Source organism: Taeniopygia guttata, chromosome 10, assembly GCF_048771995.1.
Source record: "Taeniopygia guttata chromosome 10, bTaeGut7.mat, whole genome shotgun sequence".
Classification (NCBI taxonomy): Eukaryota; Metazoa; Chordata; class Aves; order Passeriformes; family Estrildidae; genus Taeniopygia; species Taeniopygia guttata.
The window spans coordinates 10148824-10167936 of record NC_133035.1 but is presented as its reverse complement, the minus strand read 5'-3'; the positions used below and the strand labels follow the sequence as shown (position 1 = coordinate 10167936).

The following is a 19113-nucleotide window of genomic DNA, read 5'->3' as shown; positions in this document are numbered from 1 at the left end:
GTCCCAGCAGCTCATAAGGAGTTTACTTCCAAAAGCCACATTAGTACAGGTCTGTGGGTTAGCAAACAGAAGCCACCAATCTAAATTCATTGCAGAGGACTGAACGGCTTTCTTTATATAATAGATAGTTATATAATATTTAGTTACCCCTTTAGAAAGGCTTTTGTACTTGTCGTTAGCAAAATTATTCAACTTGGTCCAAATGATAAATGCTTTTTTCTTCTTTTAAAAATATTGCTTATTAGAGAGTGTCCAAAGGAGGCAACAAAGATGGTGGAATGTCTGGAGGAGTAACTGAGGTCACTTGGCCAGCCTGGAGGAGACAGAGGGGACACCTCATTGGGATCTTCAATGTTGTCACACGGGGAAGCAGAAGCACAGCTACTGATCTCTTCTCTCTGGTGACCAGTGACAGGACTGGAGGAAACAACACAAAGCTGAGTCGGGAGAAGGTTTTTCACCCAGAGGGTGGTTAAGCACTGAAACACCCTCCCCGAGGAAATGGTCACAGCACCAAGCCTGAGAAAGTTCCAGAAGTGTTTGGACAATGTTCTTGGGTACACGGTGTGACTCTTGGTGTGTTTTGTGCAGGGCCAGGAGTTGGACTGGATGATCCTGATGAGTCCCTTCCCACTCAGCATATTCTGTGATTCTATATTTGGTCTGAGCTGTCTCAACACAGATTAAGGGTTGATTCTGTGTCCAAATCCTGCAGAATTTGGGAGTCTTCAGTTCATGATGAATGTGGGGATCTTATTAATGTAGAGGGGTACTGAAGTGTTTGTAAAAAGATCATACAAGATATTTTAAATCAGAAATGGGGTGGCCAGCAGGACTAGAATAGTGATCTTCCCCAACCTCACACTAGTGAGGTTGCACAGTGCAATCCTGTGTTCAGTTTTGGGCCCTTCACAGCAAGAAGGACATTGAGGTGCAGAAGTGTGTCCAGAGAAGGGCAACTGATCAAGGGTCTGGAGCATAAGTCTTGTAAGGAGCATAAGGGGGTGTTCAGCCTGGAGAAAAGGAGTCTCAGGAGGGACATTATCGCTCTCGACTGCCTGAATGGAGGATGTAGCCAGGTGGGAGTTGGTCGCTTCTTCCATGAAACAAGTGATAGGGTGATAGGAAATGGCCTGAACTTGCACCAGAGGAAGTTTAGGTTGGCTATTAGGAAAAATTTCTTGACGGAACGGGTTGTCCATCACTGGCACAGGCTGCACAGGGACGTGGTGGAGTCACCATTGCAGGAGGGATTTAAAAGACGTTAAGATGTGCCACTTGGGTACTTGGCTTAGTGGTGTACTTAGCAGTGCTATATTAAAGGGTGGACTTGAAGACCTCGGAGGTCTTTCCCAACCCGACTGCGTTCTGCGCCCGAGCGCCCCAAAGGCTCAGTGAGGCGCTGCCGTGAGGCGCTGCCGTGAGGCGCAGCCCCGCCCGGGCCCGGCCCCGCGCCGCCATGGCAACGCACAAAGCCTCGGCGCGCGCGCCCTGCCCCGGCCGCGCGCGGCGCTCTCGCGAGACTTGTCGCGGCGCGGCGAGGCCGAGGCGGTCGGGCCCGTTTCAAACCGGCGGTCGCTGGGCCGCGGCCCGCGCGAGATGGCGGAGAGCGACAGGGCGGAGGCGGCCGCGCCGCGCCGGGCCGAGGAGGCGGCCGGCCAGGCACCGCAGCCGCCGCCGCAGCTACAGCAGCAGCAGCAGCCGGCACCGCAACAACAGACGCCGCAACAGCCGCAGGATGAGGAGGCGGCGGCGGCCGCGGCACCCGGTAGCGGCGCGGGCAGCGCAAATGGCGTCAAAATGTGTGTGAGGGCAGGGCCGGGAGGGCGGCGTGGGCAGCGCGGCCGGGGGGCGGCGGGAAGAGGTGACCGGACCCACCGGCCCCATGGCTCCTCCTCCGCGGGGCCCTCCCGCCCGGGCGCTCGGGGCGGCCGCGGCCTGGGCACGGGCCGGTGGCTGCTCCGGTCAGCGGCCGCGGCGGGCTGGGCGATGCGAGGCCGCCCCGCAGGGCTGGGCTGGGCTCCGAGCCTCGGGCTCTGGGACCTGGCGGACCGGTTCCCGCGGGATACCCTTCCACGAGTGTTCCGCATCCCTTCAGGTGCCGGTTACATTAACACCTCTGCCAAAAAGATTTAATTTCTAAAGCCGTTGAAATAGTCTTTGTTTACGTGAGGATGGTAAAACAGCCCTTTAGTAATTTACTTCCTAAAAACAAACCCCGCATATGCATACATGTTTCTTGGAAACTGTAACATTTTCATACACGGAGTATGTAAAATTGTGCCTTGTATAGTAGGTCTAAAAGGAACTTAGTATAAAGGAGCTGGAAAGACCAGCTCTCTGGAACAATACCATGAATAACTTTGTATGTGTGGTTGTTCTTGATGTCAGACTTGGAGGGTTGTCACTCTTTACGTGAACTAGATTTTGGCCTCAGATCGTTGGAATTTCAATATCTCTTCCAATCTCATTCAGATCTTGGAGGGAAAATACATTTACAGTAGACTTACAGTACATCAAAGCTGCTGGCGTCTGTGAAGTTTTGACATGTTCTAAGCATCCCTCCTCTGATACTGTTGTATTTTAAAAAAATGCATGTGGGATCATCTTCAATATAAAGCTGGAGGAATAAATACGTACTTCATGCCTTTACTTGACTCCCTGTAAAATTTATTTTAGTTTACAAACTTTAAATTCCACTCTACTCTAAAATGGATTTTTTGGATTTGGTTTTTCTTCCCCCTAAACTGGCCTTCAGCTTCCAAACTGCATAGATTGGAATTGAATTTTCACAGGATGTCACCCTTTTTGCCCCTTTTAAGCGTATAAATTTTATTGCCTTTTGAGGTTGCTACTGATGAAATGAGGTATTTTCTCTGTATCCCTCCTGTCAACAGTATCTTCTTTTCCCTCCAAAACCTCACAAGCAAATAAAAAAATCCCAGTCATTCTGCATGGTAGAAGTCACAACTTGAAGTTTGAAAGTAATGGAGGGTTCTTGGTAGCAGAGATTCAAATCTTATTCTTTCACATACAGTTTTTAATCTTTCCCCAAACGGGTGTACAAAGGATTAAGCTGTCAGTCTGTGGGTTAAGTGTATTATTTGAAAAAAAGGATTTTGTTAACCTGGTTTGCTTAGCATTTGTTAAACTGGAGAGGAATCCTGACTCAGTTTGCACACTTCCATAGGTTTTTTGTATTGGGCAGTGGAACTGTTCAGCACAACAAAGCTAAAGTGATCCATGTGGTTTGAAATCACATGGTGTGAACTTCTTCCATTTCTGTCTGCTTATCTTATTATGGACACTTGTGAGGAGGAGTAGCAGTTTCTTTTAAAAATTCAAGTTTTAGGGCTTTCATGTTGATGTATCTTGTGCTTATTATTTATAGGCTTCTAGTTTTGCATGTGGAAAGCTTGTCTTTGGTCTTCAGAACTTTATGTAATGTTCAAAAGCTTTTTTTTCCAAAAGGTATAATTGGTCTTTCAAATCAATGAGCATATGCACTTTTTTTTGAAGAACTAATTAGACATCTTTTTTCTAGTCCTAAGAACGGTGATGGTCTGTGATTTCACACACAAATATTAATTTAATGTATGGAATGTGTAGCTCATACAAAAGGTAAAGGTTAGAAATTATTATTGTTTTTCCCCCATGAAAATGTCAGTTTATAATTTCTGAGTCTGTCTTTTCTGTAGTCTGTAGGTGAGTAATGTGACATTGCTTTGAATGTATTTCAATGATTGAAATTATTGTTAATATTCAAGGAGGTGGGTAAGAATTGTAAAGGATTTCTGCCTCTGCCCTGGTCACTGCCTGTGTTGGTTTTGGCAGATGAGTTTTGCAAGAAGGATTGTTTCTTTAATTAATGCTCTATTTTCAGCAGGCTGGGTGTGATTCCCAGACCAAGTGCAGTGTCGCTTTGTTTCCCAGATTTAGAAGTTTATGCCAGGCTTATATTTTCTGTGCTCTCTACTGATTTGTACAGCCAGGTCTTGCAGAGCCTCTGGATTCCATATTTGGAGACCTGTCTCATCCTGTGCACCAAGGAGCTGTTTCATAATCCTTTAAGCAGGAAAGAGCTTAAAAGGCTGGAGAGAATCCATTGCTCTAATCCTAAAACTTAAGGAAGAACTCAGATTTTTGCTAGGAGTCTCGTTGGGCAGGAGTTTTGCATTTGCAAATGGGGTTGGATTGGAAGGAACTGATCTGACTGGAAGACCTGCTACTCTGCTCTTTGCCTCCTCCCTTGAATCCCTCTAGTTTCTGCACTGTTTCCTTCATTTCGCTTCACCACACAGCCACACAGGAATTATATTGTCACACAGACAGGATGGTGTGGAGGAGGGATGATATAGGGGGACGTTGGAGAAAGCTTGAACCAGATAACATATTGTTGACTTGAGATGTTTTAAATTTTACAAATACTTGCCCCAGGGGAGTATCCATGCATTTCCCAGTTGCTGATCCACTCTTAATCTATATATAAACACGAGGGCTGTGAAGTTAATATCATGTGAGTATTTCAAAATTGGGGAAAAAGTCAGGGGAGTAATATGGATGTATTTGAATGTACTCCTCCCTGAAATGTACCCAAGCTTGAGTAGATAATACATTTAGCATAATGAAAAGCTTCTTGCATGTGCTTTTGAGTGCAGGACTGCCACTTACTCACTGTTTTGTTAGCTGTACAGAGAGCTGAAAACTTGTCAGTTAATCAAAATCACTGGTTTTGCCATATGTTGTGGTTGTAAAGCTGAAATGCTTGAAACCTTCCAAAGTGTCTCAGTGAGAAAAACTATAAAAACTAAGCCTTCTGAAATGTGGGAGATATACTAAAGATAGTGATGTAATTTAAGAAGGAGTGTTCACAATCATTCACTTCTGTCACTCCTGTAGGACATCACCTTCTAATTGTTCTAACTGAAGATGCTAATTCTGGCTTTTAAAAATACATGTTTTTGTAGTACTTTTAAAGTTTCTCTTTAAGTAGACAGTGATGTGTAGTTAAAGATGCTAGACAGCATCTGTTTAGTGGATCACATTTGTGTGGCTTCATTCAGTGAATTCATTCAGTTCAGCAGTTCTCCTTTTAAAAAATAACAATTCAGGTCCTTGAGCCTCTGTTAGCATGCTAAATGACCTTGTGATAATATCAGGGGTGCTGAAGAATTACAGATACTTCTTCTAATTCTGTTGAAAATGTATGGTCTTACTGAAGTTGAGATTTGGACTGCTGTAAAAGAAAAGCAGCCAATTTTCTTGCATTTTCATCTGAAAAATAAAAATATTTTAAAAGGAGGATTTCGGTGCTATTGGTGAAGTTTTGAAAGACTGAGGGCCAGGTGTCTGCTTTGTTGTTTTTAGTGGATAATACCTGGTTACCTAATTAGTCTTAGATTCATAGCATGGCTTAATACAGCTGTTTCCTATGCATTTAGCAAGTTTTCAAATTCTAGTAGTGTTAAGCAGTAAAACTGAAAAAATACTTCTTTTTCTTAGTTGAATTTTAATTTCTGTCTAACAGTAGTCTGGCTGTGTCTTCACAAATGGTGAATAAAGATAATTTATGGGGTAGATAAAACAAAATTTGATGTAAATCCTATTGGAGTTGATTTTGATATATTAATATTCCATTGAATTAAACATTCTGAGCTGTTTCAACTGTCAAGATTAGAGTGTTTCTACTCCCACATCTGTGGTGAATATCCTGTAACTTGTCCGAGTGAAAATTACCAAAACACCAAGGCTCAGGTACTAGAGATCATTTTTCACTCTTTCTGTTTTGGTCTTTGTAGTAGTTTCATAGTTCCATCTTTCTGAGTCTTGACAGAGAAGATGTGCTGGCACTGGTTGCCCAGAATTGTGGATGCCCCATCCCTGAAAGTGTTAAAAGTTGGATGGAGCCTTGAGTAAGGTGATCTAGTAAAAGGTGTCCCTGCCCATGACAGTGGGCTTGGAATTAAATGATCTTTAAGGTACCTTGCCACCTGAACCATTTTAGGATTCTGTGATTCTCTGAAATGGAATGTGAATTAGTAAGATGTACTGTTGTTGTATTGGAACATTTTTTTGTTCTTGATAAAGTAGTGTATTTTGGAATTATTCTAATAGCATGAATTTATTTTTCCTAATCTGAAAAGCAGCATTTGACATCCTAGGAGTTCCAATAGCATAGGAAATACTCAGTTATAGAGGTAGGAAGTGGGGTAGTCTAATGATCCAACACAAGACTAACAGTGTTTTTGTTTGGATTTTTGTTTTTTAATGTAGGGATAATGATGAGACAGCAAAAGAAGGGAAAGCACCTGTGAAAGAAAAGTTTGTTTCAAAAGCAAAGGCAATCCCTTCTCTTGGAAACAAGAATAAATTCCACCCCTATGCAAAGGAGAAGAATGCAGGCTCTGGAGACAAGAAGGCTGTTAGTCGCAACAGAGTTTTTATTAGCAACATCCCATATGACATGAAATGGCAAGCTATTAAAGACCTGATGAGAGAGAAAGGTAACTCACTCCTTGTAATACACTTCACACAGAAACCAGTAGGGCTTAAATGCAACCGATGTGTCCTTTGAGCCACACAGATTTGATTTGACTTTTTTGTTTTGGCCTGTACTTGGTACATCTATCTCCCTTCCCCCTCTTTCATCCGAGACAATTGCATTGCAGGGTAGGCTGGGTAAATGCAGTGCTCACAATCTTCTGCCACTCTGGTGTGATAGTAGAGAGTATATGCATGACCTCATGAGTTCTTAAAGAGACTGTGTTTTGTCTAGTTGTAGTTCTTGTAGATTTATTTTTCTCTAAGGGCTTTTGTATTTAAGCAACACATGAAGTGTGTTAACCTGAATAATAAGGGATGTCTTTCAAAAGTTGTTTTGTATTTCTTTGGTGGAATCTGGCTGTGGCATTAATTTTGTCTGCATTGTCATTACTTCCATGACTGTTTGTCTGGAGCTTTGTATTAAAAGCTTGTTCCTATTGTTGCAGTTCTGATAGAGAAACCTGACTACCCCCAAAATTTTATTTTAAATTTGGGGTAAAATAATGATAATATATGGATTTTGTAAAAAGTTAGTTCTGTGTTTTCCTTGAAAAATTGATTCTTCAAAAGTAATGCAAAGCACACTTGGCTTTTAGGCTGTGAAAAATGCCAGACCCCCTCTTCTGTAACTGCTGGCTTATCTGTTGTAAGGTGACGTGACTATTTGATTGGTTTATTTATTTAAACTTCCTACTTTAGAAAGTGAGTTGCTTGCTGTGAAATATTTGATGTGTAAATTTGGTTATTATTGAAGGCAAACTTTTGATTGAAGATATTCAGGTAGAAAGTCACCTTAAAACAGGTGTTGTGAGTAGGATGATAAATGTAACACTTTTCAGTGAACGTTGACGTTTCATTTGTTAGGTTAAGGGACTGTGTATATCTGAATTTGTTCACCAACTATATCATACTGGCCAAAATATGATCTGTAGTATGAATTAGGTTAAATATAGTTGTTTGTTTTTAGCTTTTGAGAATGTGGCTGCTGCATATTTCTGAAAACTAGCTAAATTATATAGCCATTGACAGGAGGTGTGGTTGGTCTGGTTTTGATTGTTGGTGAATAATAGGTGATTCTCTGTAGACTTGTGCACAGGGGCACAGTAAAGAAAGATACTGGTGTTTAAATGCATTGTCTCTTGGTATTTTCCCTTTGTATGTCTTATGTAGTTGGTGAGGTTACATACGTGGAGCTGTTTAAGGATGCTGAAGGAAAATCAAGGGTAAGTGCCGTGGGCAACAATCTGCTAGAGGTTTAAAAGTTCCTCAGCAGTTTTATTTTTGTATAATACCTGTACCAGTTATTGGAAAGTAAGTTTCATTTTTACACTGATTTTCATTAAGGTAGCCTTGAGGATTTTGAATTAGAAGTAGTCTGACACCTTCATGCAACTCACACTAGTTGGTTGTAAGGGACAAAGTACTTCTGTAAATGTTAACAAATGGCTTTTACTTAATTCTTCTTTTTAGCCAACACCTTTGTCTTGGTACAAATCTGTTTCATATTAAGGATGTTCATTTAAATTATTTTAGTGTAGTACGCTCTTCTTGGGGCCAATAAGTATAAAATGTTAGCTAAGAATATACTGGGTGAAGTGCCTGATTTCACAGCTTTGCAGAATTGGTACTTTTTAAACACTGGCTTAATGTATTTACTTTCTTAAAACTAAATGGATGGAGATGGTTGGTAGCCAACAGAGTGCCTGCAATGAGGCACTAATAGTGAAGATTGTTAAAGCTCCTCTGTCATCTTAATAATAGTCAAAAGTTTGGCCAATAGCGGCTCCAAGCCTGCAGTGAGAACATGAGAAATGCAGGTTTGAGTCTTAACTGTATCAATTGTTGTAAATTACTTTCTTTAATACTTGTTAAAACTAAAACATACTGTCAGCTTTGCTATGCTTTAAGAAATCCTCAACTCTTTGCTTGATTAGAAGGATGCTGGTGCAGTCAGTAAGGGTATTTTCTTATAAGGTAATTTCGCAATTATGTTGTACTGACGAGGTATGCAGACTGCTTTTTTATTGTAGTGGTGTACTTGATGTAGGTAGATTTTAATTTTATAGTTAGTGGACAACTTTAAATGATGAGTGTCCTGATTGGTTTTTGATTATGTTTTGGGGTTATTTTCTTTCCACCCTTTCCTCCCACCTCCTCTTCCCAGTTGTCCTTACATGGATCTGTGTGGCATTTTTCCAATTCTGGTTTGACTCAAAGAGCATACTCAATGTATTCTCTTGCATTTGAATGGTATGTATGCTGAGAAAGTAAGAGAAATTCAGATTGGCTACCACTAAAGAGCATATATTATGGATCTTGAAGCTGAAAATAACTTGTAGAGTTACTTAACAGTGAGCTGGGATCTTTAACTAGAATCTTCATTGCTCTGTCATATGTGCTGACTGACTTATTTTTTTTCTTGCTTGTTTTCTCTTTACATATGATGACAAATCTCCTGGATATAGGGTTGTGGGTAAGTTTCTTTTTTTATGTGTGTAGAAGCACACTGCTTTCCAAACATTCTATTAGTTTTGGTATGTTAAACTTTGTTTTAATACTCTAAATGTTTTGATCTCTTTCTAAGTGTGGTTGAATTCAAAGACGAAGAATTTGTTAAGAAGGCATTAGACACTATGAACAAATATGATCTTAGTGGAAGACCCCTGAATATTAAAGAGGTATGTTTATTGCTGCTGTTTTCAATTTGAAATAATGAAGATACTAAAGCTACTGAGATGACCATACAGTGTTTTGAGAATCTTAGATGTGCAATTTCCACTTTCATTTTTTGTGAAATTTTCTTGATGGGCTGAACTGCCCATTAGCTTGTAAAAGGTTGGATACTATGCCAAGTAAACTGACAAAAAGCATGTCCTAAAATCAAAATAATCTAATGCTGTTTTTTGTTAAAACAACTTTACTTCATATTCTTACCTTAGGTTTTTTCCAGCCTAGGTAATCTATGTTTACACTGCTTATCTGCTTCAAAATATGACACAGAATGAGCTAGTTATTAGACCACTACATATGTGCAAAAATGGGGCTGGAAATAGAGGAGTTGTGATGTCTGGGAAGTGAAATAATGCCAGCATTTCTGTTGTAGTGCTGTAGTATATCATGGTATCAGATGCAGTTTTTCATGTCCTGTTACAGTTTTAATAATGGTATTAATAAATAATACAAAACCACCACCTAATTAAACTCATTCAATTCTTGGAAGAAAGTGCTAGACTGACAGTCCTTTAGCTTGAAATCTTTTCTACTTGTCCATAGGCTAGGTACAGCATGTGAAGTGGCAGTGCACGCTTCCTCAACAAGTGCTTTGCCAATATGCCTCAACCCTCACCTGAAAGGACCCACCTCTAGAGGTGAGGGAATTAGGTCTCCATGCTAATTCAGTTCATCATTCCTCTGACATGGATAGGTGTATTTGTTAGTTGATAATTTTCATGGGTTTATGCAGAATTTCAAGTAGTACCATTTTGTATGTTGTCAGTCCAGTTGTTGATGGTTGAGTGTCTTTGTTTGTGCCCATGTTTCAGGATCCTGAGGGAGAACATGCTCGCAGGGCTCTGCAGCGGGGAGGAGGGCAGTTTCCAGGAGGACATGGATCTGATGCAGCACCTGGAATGATGAATTTACCACCTTCTATTCTCAATAATCCAAACATTCCTCCTGAGGTTATCAGTAATTTGCAAGCAGGCAGGCTTGGATCCACGATTTTTGTTGCAAACGTAAGCTCAAAACAGGATTTTATAACTTTAATGTTTGACATTTGTGGAGTTGAGATTTAATATAAAGAGGAGGTTGGAAATAGTTCACAGTTAGTATATTCAGTTGAAAATGTTGGGTATGTGTTCAGATTATTGACATGAAAAAATACATTAAACTCTTGAGACTGACATGCACTTCTAATTTTTGCAGTAATCAGTTGATTCAAAAATATTTTATGTATCTCTTCAGTATTTACAATTGCATTTCTTTTTTATTAAATATATACATCAGTTTACTTTAGTTTATCTTGCTAGTTACTTTAGACTAACACAATAAAGTTCCAACAAATACAGTGGTACAAGTTCTCTTCAGCACAAAAAAATACTGTATTTATATGAGGTCTTGCAGAATTACTGCTGCTCTTCTCAAGAACCAGCCCAATGGTAGTATATTCATTAAAGTAAAATACATGTACATATTGTACATACATGTACAATAGGTGACTTTTTGGACTTTGACACAGTGTGTGTATTACAAAATCTCAGCTATTTACAATTATCAAGCATCAATGAGGAGTTAACAGCAATGCAGAAAATCTCTTCCAAATGTAATAGCAGAACAGAGATGTGTACTGAAATCACTGATGTATTTCTGTGTTTAAGCTTGACTTCAAAGTTGGCTGGAAGAAACTGAAGGAGGTATTCAGCATTGCTGGAACTGTGAAGCGTGCAGACATCAAAGAAGATAAAGATGGCAAGAGTCGAGGAATGGGAACAGTTACCTTTGAACAAGCAATTGAAGCTGTTCAGGCAATATGTATCCTTGGTTTTGAAAAATAATTAATCATATATTGATTAGCCTTTAATGGTTCTGACAGCACAGTTTTACGAATGGTTCTTATTTGCCTTGTAGCTACGATATAGGGACTGGAGTGTAATACTGTGCAGATTACATTTGTTATTCCTGAATTTAGTACTAAATTCTAAAAGTTCCTCATGATGTTGAAGAAAATAAAAATACCTGGCAGTGTGACAATTGTGAAACTAACTTTAATGTACCGAACAGCTTGTATTACATCTTCTGGCCCTTGAATTGGGTTTCTAAAAATAAGGTAGGGAAAGACAAGACTCAGTAATTGTACGGAAATATAGTAAGTTATTACATTGATTTTTCAGAAACAGTTAAATAGCCTTCTTAAGACTCCTTGACTTGTTTCTTCAGCTATGTTCAATGGACAATTCCTGTTTGATAGACCCATGCATGTAAAAATGGTAATTTGCTTTCATTTCTTTCTATTTTATATGTCTCTGCCAAAACATTGAAAGGATCATAGCATAACATCCTTGTTTTTTATCAGGATGACAAATCAGTTCCTCATGAAGACTTCCGTGTTGTGGACAGCAAAAGCTCACAATTACCTCGTGAGTGCCTGCTTGGTTTTCTACTCCTTGCACTTAGTATATGGTGATCAATGTTCTCACACAGTTTAGTAATACTTTTTCTTACTGTGGTCTCGGTGATACAGAGGAAAGTCTCTCTTCTAATCATACTTTTTTTTTTTATTTTGAGGCGGTCTTGGTGGCATTGGTATGGGACTTGGACCAGGTGGACAGCCCATCAGTGCAACACAGCTGAGCATGGGTGGTGGAATGGGGAGCATGGGTCCAGGAGGTAATCCATATTCTTTATTTTTAAGTTATACAGAGCTAGTTTAAAAATTTTAAAATTTAAAATTGCCATTTCTATGTTTGCAAAAATGACAGACTTTTGACAAAGCAAACTTTGTGTAGTGTGCTTTTGAGATATTAACTGTCTGACTTTTTAAAAATCCATTAGGGTGTACTAAGTGTTTTTTTATTTTTTTGGTTTAAAGGTATGGGAATAGACGGCCCAGGATTTGGTGGAATGAGTAGAATGGGAGGCGGTACGTGCAATGAAGTTTTTTGCATTAAATATTTCTTTAATACTGTATAGAAAACACTTTTCCTTATTTTGCAGGACTTCCTGGATTTCGTGGAATGGAAGGAATGCCTAACATGGGAGGATTTGGAGTCAACCGAATGGGAGGTAGTTGAACACCGTTCCTGTACACCTACTAGTTTGCTAATATTTATTTATTGAAAACTCTCCATTTAGGGGTGGGTAATATACATGAGTTCAAAGGAAGTAGTTGCATGAGTGGAGGCCTAGGAACCGGCAGGAGAGTTGAGTGTGTGATAGGTGCCTCCGACTTGTGCATTAGACTCACTTCTAATTAGACAAGGAGCTGTGAAACAAGTGTTGTGGAGCATCAACTTAGATGTAAATAACAGAATCTTCCTGTTTTTTTGCTTTGTTATTTTCAGAAATGTTCCGTGGTGGAATGGGAGCAAACATGGAAAGAGAATTTGGTCGTGGTGACATAGCATTGAACCGTGGTTTTGGAGAGTCTTTTGGAAGAATGGGTATGGTAACTGTTAAATTTTCTGTGACATAGTATTGGAAGAATTTTGCTAGAAGAAGAGGAGAAGAGGTTTCATCTGGTCATCTTCTGTTTCTTCTACCCCAGTCATTACTGTAAGGATGTAATCTGAATGTTCGTTACAGGGGTTCAGATGTGGAGGGTTTTCTTCCCTCTGTAAAATATGAATGGAATAGCTGTTTGAGGAAAGCATTTACCTTCATACTGTATATTTTTTAGGGTATTAAACTTTTGGGGTGTTGAAGTATATGCCTCTGATAATCCTGACAAGGTGTCCATGTGCAGCCTTTGTAGCTTCCATGAGCCTATTTTGCAAATGCATGGTGTAATACTGTTTCTACTGCAGATCAGGTAGCATTGGACAGAAGTGTTGAATTTTGGTGCCCTCAGTTTTTGTCCTGCCTTCTGAGCTCCTATAGCTCAGAATGGTATTTATGGGTCTCTTCTGTAACTGAGCCAGCATTACTTTGTTTATAGATGATGTCTTGTTGGCAGTGGGGCTCCCTCAAATTGGTTACTCTTCCATCTTCAGAGGTGTGGAAGATCTCAAAAATAAGAGCCTTCTTGCCTGTTGTTACTATGCTGTTACCTGGATGAATCACAGAATCCCTTAGGCTGGAAAAGATCACCAAGTCCAGCCTTTAACCCAACATGGACAAGTCCACCACTAAACCAGGTTACCAAGAGCCACGTGTATGCTTCTTTTAAATCCCTTCAGGGATGGTGACACCACCACTTCATTGGTCAGCCTGTTCATATGACTGACAATTCTTCCTGTGAAGCATGTTTTCCTAATATCCAATCTAAACCTCCCTGGTTTAACTTGAGGCCGTTTCCTCTTGTTTCGTTGCTTATTACTTGGTAGAAGAGACTGATCCCATGTCTCTGCAACCTCCTTTCAGATAGTTACAGGGAGCAGAAAGATCCTCCCCGAGTCTCTTCCTCTCCAGGCTGAGCACCCCAGCTCCCTCAGCCATTTTTTCAAAAGGCTTGTGCTCCAGAGCCTTGATCAGCAGTGTTACCTTTTCTGGACACACTTCAGCACCTCTATGTCTTTCTTGTTGTAAAGGGGCCTGAAACTGAACACAAAATGCATTATAGGAGACAGCTGTTCTTCCTCTTCCCTGTTTCTTGTACTTTTCCATTCCCTTAATTCACCTGTTTGAAAGAGAAGAACTCCTAAGATCATAAGGTTCATCTGGTCTAAAAGTTGATTTTTTAAAAAAAAATTTATTAGTTGAGGCCATTCATAGCAAAGGGCAACTGTTGTGTGCTTCTCTTCAGTAGTGGAGAATTGACAATTCTACAGTGTAGAATAGAATAGTGTAGTGTAGAATAGTGACAATTGTGTAGAAGTGGTAAGAACATAATAGGCTTGTCCTTTGAGCTAGTCTTAATGCCTTGGAATGAATGTCTTAGAAATCAAGTGTATGCTTTCGCTCTGGCTACTTGCATAAACATCTGTTTCCTGAGTGAAAATGCAAGGCCACTTAAGTTATAAATGTTTCTGCAAGGAGTAGGCTTCTGAGGCTTCTAATAACACGTTGGTTTAAAAATTCATGAACCACTGTGAGAAAGTGATGTGTGTGTCTTTCATTCAGTAGATCCAGCAAGCTTCAATTTACAATCTATCAGATCTGCCCATTTGAATAGTATCCTGAGACCCAAGATTGGAGATTCCCAGCTTAACCTTAAATAATGGAAGGAAATTGTATGGACTTTTAATAGATGCTGTGTTTGATCAGGGAAGGCTCTGATGTACTCCTGTTACAGTATTTAGGTTAATGGTATCTTAAAAAGAAATACTGTGAAGTAACCTTGCTTTTAGTAACCTTGAAATCAAGGAAGGCGTCTTTGATTGGGCTATAGTATCAGAGTGGAATTGAGGATGTTTGATTTGCAGCAGTATTGTTGATTTTTTATATTATCAAGTTCATATAAGATGAAGCCTTGAATTTTGAGGTTGTTTTTCCCAATGTAGGAAGTGGCGCAATTAGTTTTACCATATTTGTGCTGCTGGCAGGCTGTCAGAGGGAAGAAAAGCTAGAAAGAAATCAGAGTAGCTTAAATCCTGTAGTAGAAAAGGAGAAACTAACTTTACTTACAAGGTGTTCCTATTTAGTTTGTATAGTAAAGGCACACATAAAAGTGCCCTTATAGAAAAATCTTGCCAGGTAACATTGAGAACAGTGCACTTCATTAGTGTGTGCTTTGTTTTTTTTTTACTAACTGGTGGTTTCAGTGTATGTCACTTCATTATTTTTCTCTGTTTAGGTGGTGCAATGATTGGTGTTTTTGCAGGAGGAATGGGAGCACCTAGCATGGGCCCAGTAAGATCTGGAATGAGTAGGTTAACTTGTTTCAATAGAACATAAATGCATAGGCCATGTAACAATGTAGTGTACACGTACTTGTATCAGAGGAATTTGCTGTAGTGTAGTGTCTCGCTGTTGAGGGAAGTAGAACTCTGTTGCATGTGATAAGTTAACAGTTTTCAAAGCTGTTTTGTTGAGGTAAAAGTTCAGAGGAAAACTAGCTAATAAAGTCTTTCCCTTAATCTTAGATTTGGATTGGTTTCAACTTCTAGTTTAGAGGGAGAAGTGATTAAAATAAACTTGTGTTTCAGAAAAAAAGACAGGCAGAGTTATATGAGTAAACTTTGTGAAGCTGAACCTTAGTAATCTGTCATCATTGAAATAAAAAAAATCAGCCTTGAATTTCACATTATCCCCCAGTTTAATTTTGTGCAAAGCTTCAGTACTGAGTTTGTATTGCAGCAACTCTGAGTTCCTCAGGCTAGAGCATATGAGAAACTAAAATCTTGCTAGTGCCGATCTTAGAAGACATAAGGCTTAAAGAGAGGATCTCTCATGAATGATCTTGATAATTTTACTGTACATTAATTTTTTCATTATGAATCTAGAAATATTGTAGTATTTGAATGCTATTGCTCTTAGTTAATTATATAAATTAATACATTTTATTCCATGTATGTACTTTTTATTAGGGTTTAAACCATGACACATAATAAAGTTCATGCTCTTTACAGTACTTGCAGTAACTTCTGTTCTTGGCAAAAAATCTTCTCTAGAAGATTTTATAATTACGTGTGGGTATGGCTGCATTAAGTTAAGCTGAATATATATGCAGGAAGCCAAACAGACAATATTATATCTGGTGAAATTATCTGTATCTAAGTATTACCGCAGTTATTTATTTGATCTTTTTGGTAAAGGGTATTATAGTTTTTTTAACTAAATGAGACAGACTTTGAATTCTTGTGTTCAAAATTCTGCTACATTAGATGGTGCGACTAATAGCTTGATGCAGGTTTAGTTTTACTATTTTAGAACTGACACTATATCTTGTATAATACTTTGTCATAAAATACTAGCCATGCTCCTAGAAAGCACTGCATGTGTAGAAGTTACAGTTTATATTACAGCAGTTTTAATAAAGCTGTTCTCCTGAGACAAGAACTTTGTTTGATACCAAATACTTGTGTGTTTATTACTAAAAGATTTTATTTTATCCTCAATTTCTTTCTCTCTGTAGGTGGTGGAATGGGTGGTATGAACAATATGGCTGGAGGAATGGGAATAGATCGGATGGGTTCTGGTTTCGATCGAATGGGACCAGCCATGGGTGGAGGCCTGGACAGGAATATGGACATCGATCGAGGATTTGTGCCTGGCCCCATGGGAAGTGGCATGAGAGAGAGATTGGGCTCTAAAGGCAACCAGATATTTGTGAGAAATGTAAGCAATTAAATATATAGAAACCACAAGCTTATTTTATGTGTATCTTTGATTGCTTGCTCTTACTCTCATTGTAATATTTTTTTACCAATAATGCTTTTTTATTTTAGCTTCCTTTTGACTTGACCTGGCAGAAGCTAAAGGAGAAATTCAGTCAATGTGGTATGTATATGAACCTTACCCCTGTTCATCTCCATAGACTTCATGTGTTATGTGGTGTTTATTAGAAAACAACAGGAAGACTGTTGTCTGACTCTGAAGAAGAGTCTGGCTGGCTTAATTTTTCTTGTTTCACCCAGCTTTCTTGAGTTATATAAATAATTTTTAGGCATGACAGAACACAAGACCAAGGTACAGTATGGGCTGTATTGGCTCTGAGTTCTCACCTCCATAAACTTTAACCTATTCCTTTAATAAAATTACTCTTTGAATTTTTTCTTTTTCTGACATATCCCCTGGCCAGTAAAAGTATATAATGTAGTGTTTTCTATGAGTTAAATATGTGCAGGATCCTGGATCTGTCCAGATCATGTATTACTTCAGAAATGGTGCTGCATCAAATCAGAGTTAGTAATTTTGCCAGTGCAGCATTACAGGTTTTACACATATAGATCATCCTGATTAGCATATTTGCAGGCTGTAATGTTCCCCTTTATCTTAAGAAATAAAAGTTTGCTACAAATATTCAGTAATTTGTTTTATCTAATTCATAAAAGTTGGTTTTCACAGAAATAAGTGAAAAATAAAGCTTGGGTGTCAAAACTCATGATATGTTTTGAAAACACATTTTCAAAATGGAGAGCTGTAACTGAATTACAGGATGACTTCTTTTGCATAGACAGAAAAGATAAATAATTTAAAACATACTACTGACACCTAAGAAAGTTATCATTACAGCTGTTTACAGATTTGATATTATAAATAAGACCTCACAGTTCAATTATGAAAAATTACAAGGTGTTGATGTTTTCTTTGTAGATGGAGGATATAGCACAACAGGTTCTTTCTTTTTTTTTTTAAGTCTTAACCTCCTGGACAACTTTCAAATAGTTCAGAAATTTTTTTTCATTATCTCTGTCAGCTAATATATGTAGTAACTATGTTCAGTTGCTTCTAATGTTTATAAGCAACAGATTGTGTTCATGTCAGTATCATAAGGAAATACAAAGACTGTTTCCCAGTGTTTGGTTTCTTTCAGTGAAAGGACAGTCTTAAATGATACTTAAAAATAAAAGGCTTTGTATTTCGGGGAAAAGTTTTTCTTCCTAGTGACATTCAGGGGCTATGGGGTGTGCTAGAACATACCATAAGCAAAAACTCATTAGCTCCAGGGAACTCAACATTCTCAGAGGTATATCTTTATAAAAATACTTCCTTATGAGTCGAGTGTCCAACCTCAAGGAAACTCAGCAGGAATTGGATAATGCATGCTACTTTTCCACCTCTCCCAGCCTGGTGACTTTTTCGTTTTAAAGGCCTTAATTTTGCTCTGCAGCTTCTTACCAAAATTGCTTGGTTGTGACTATTGCTTGGTATGTTTTTGTGATGAACATAGTGGACTAGATTAAGCTACAGTTTAGTTAATGCCTGTCAATACTTATGCTTCTGTCAGTATGAAACACAAACCTTTCCATAGGGCACTTTGTTTCAAACTTGAGGTCAAATACAGGCATACTTCAGGAAAGACTGGAGAAAGTGGATCTGGATTTGGATTCTTTCCTGCCCATGTCACCTTGCCTGAATGAGTGAATGTGCCATCACTCTGAAAGTGCCAAATTCATATGTTCGCCTAGATTATACTTTAAAATAATACTTTATTACTTCTGAGTTCTTTGTTAGTATGCTGAGGACTTGAAATAACTGCTGTTTAACTTATTTATTCAGGTCATGTAATGTTTGCAGAAATAAAAATGGAGAATGGAAAATCAAAGGGCTGTGGAACAGTCAGATTTGACTCACCAGAATCTGCTGAAAAGGCCTGTAGGATAATGAACGGCATAAAAATCAGTGGCAGAGAAATTGATGTCCGCTTGGATCGCAATGCATAATTTAAAACTGTGTGTTCAGGAACATTCCTATGTCTGTTTAGCTTCTCTGTCTTAGTAAGTCATTTTTAGTAACATTGTATGCTTACAAAAGCTGTAAAAATGAACTTTTAAATCCCACCAGCCTTTAACAGTATAGTGTTTAATATACTGTGATACTTGTTAACTGAATCTTACTATGTTTGGTTTTTAAAGACAATTCGCCTGATTTTGTTGTTTTTTTAGAGCCACTGAGCACCTGCAGGTCCCTATAGACCAGGGATGCTTTGGATGTTCAGTGCCTTTGGAAAATTAGGCCAAGTGTCTCTAGTCATTCAGTTTAAATGAATGGTTATACTGTTTTTAATAAAATAAGCCATTTTCTCTGTTAATCTCCAGATTGCATAGTGGGATTTATTTAGTGTTTTCTGATCTTTTTTTTCCCTGCCAAATGTGTGTTTCAACATTGTAATGTAAGAAGTAGATGTCTTTTTCAGAATTTTGGTTTTATATGTGCATTGTAGTCATACTGTAATTCTTGACTCTAAAAGCAAGGGCTCCAATTAGGCTGTGATGTTTTTGTTCTACTTAATATTACTTTAATGACATGACT

The 19113-nt window shown here is 38.8% G+C and overlaps 1 protein-coding gene across 2 annotated transcripts; it reads left to right on the top strand.

The window, feature by feature from the left end:
• Nucleotides 1–1489: 1489 nt before the first annotated feature.
• MYEF2 (myelin expression factor 2) lies at nucleotides 1490–18892 on the top strand. 2 transcript variants are annotated; one of them, XM_030281476.4, is made up of 17 exons: nucleotides 1491–1802; nucleotides 6274–6503; nucleotides 7714–7766; nucleotides 9009–9016; nucleotides 9128–9221; nucleotides 10086–10277; nucleotides 10920–11073; nucleotides 11479–11528; nucleotides 11615–11678; nucleotides 11827–11928; nucleotides 12131–12181; nucleotides 12256–12324; nucleotides 12603–12701; nucleotides 14993–15064; nucleotides 16274–16476; nucleotides 16587–16638; nucleotides 18361–18892. In XM_030281476.4, the coding sequence occupies exons 1-17, from the start codon at nucleotides 1600–1602 to the stop codon at nucleotides 18522–18524; spliced, it is 1860 nt and encodes a 619-aa protein (XP_030137336.3). In that variant the 5' UTR covers nucleotides 1491–1599; the 3' UTR covers nucleotides 18525–18892. The 2 variants fall into 2 exon arrangements, with proteins under 2 accessions (XP_030137342.3, XP_030137336.3); XM_030281482.4 differs by lacking the exon at nucleotides 14993–15064 and having other exon boundaries at nucleotides 1490–1802.
• The last annotated feature ends 221 nt before the right edge of the window (nucleotides 18893–19113 follow it).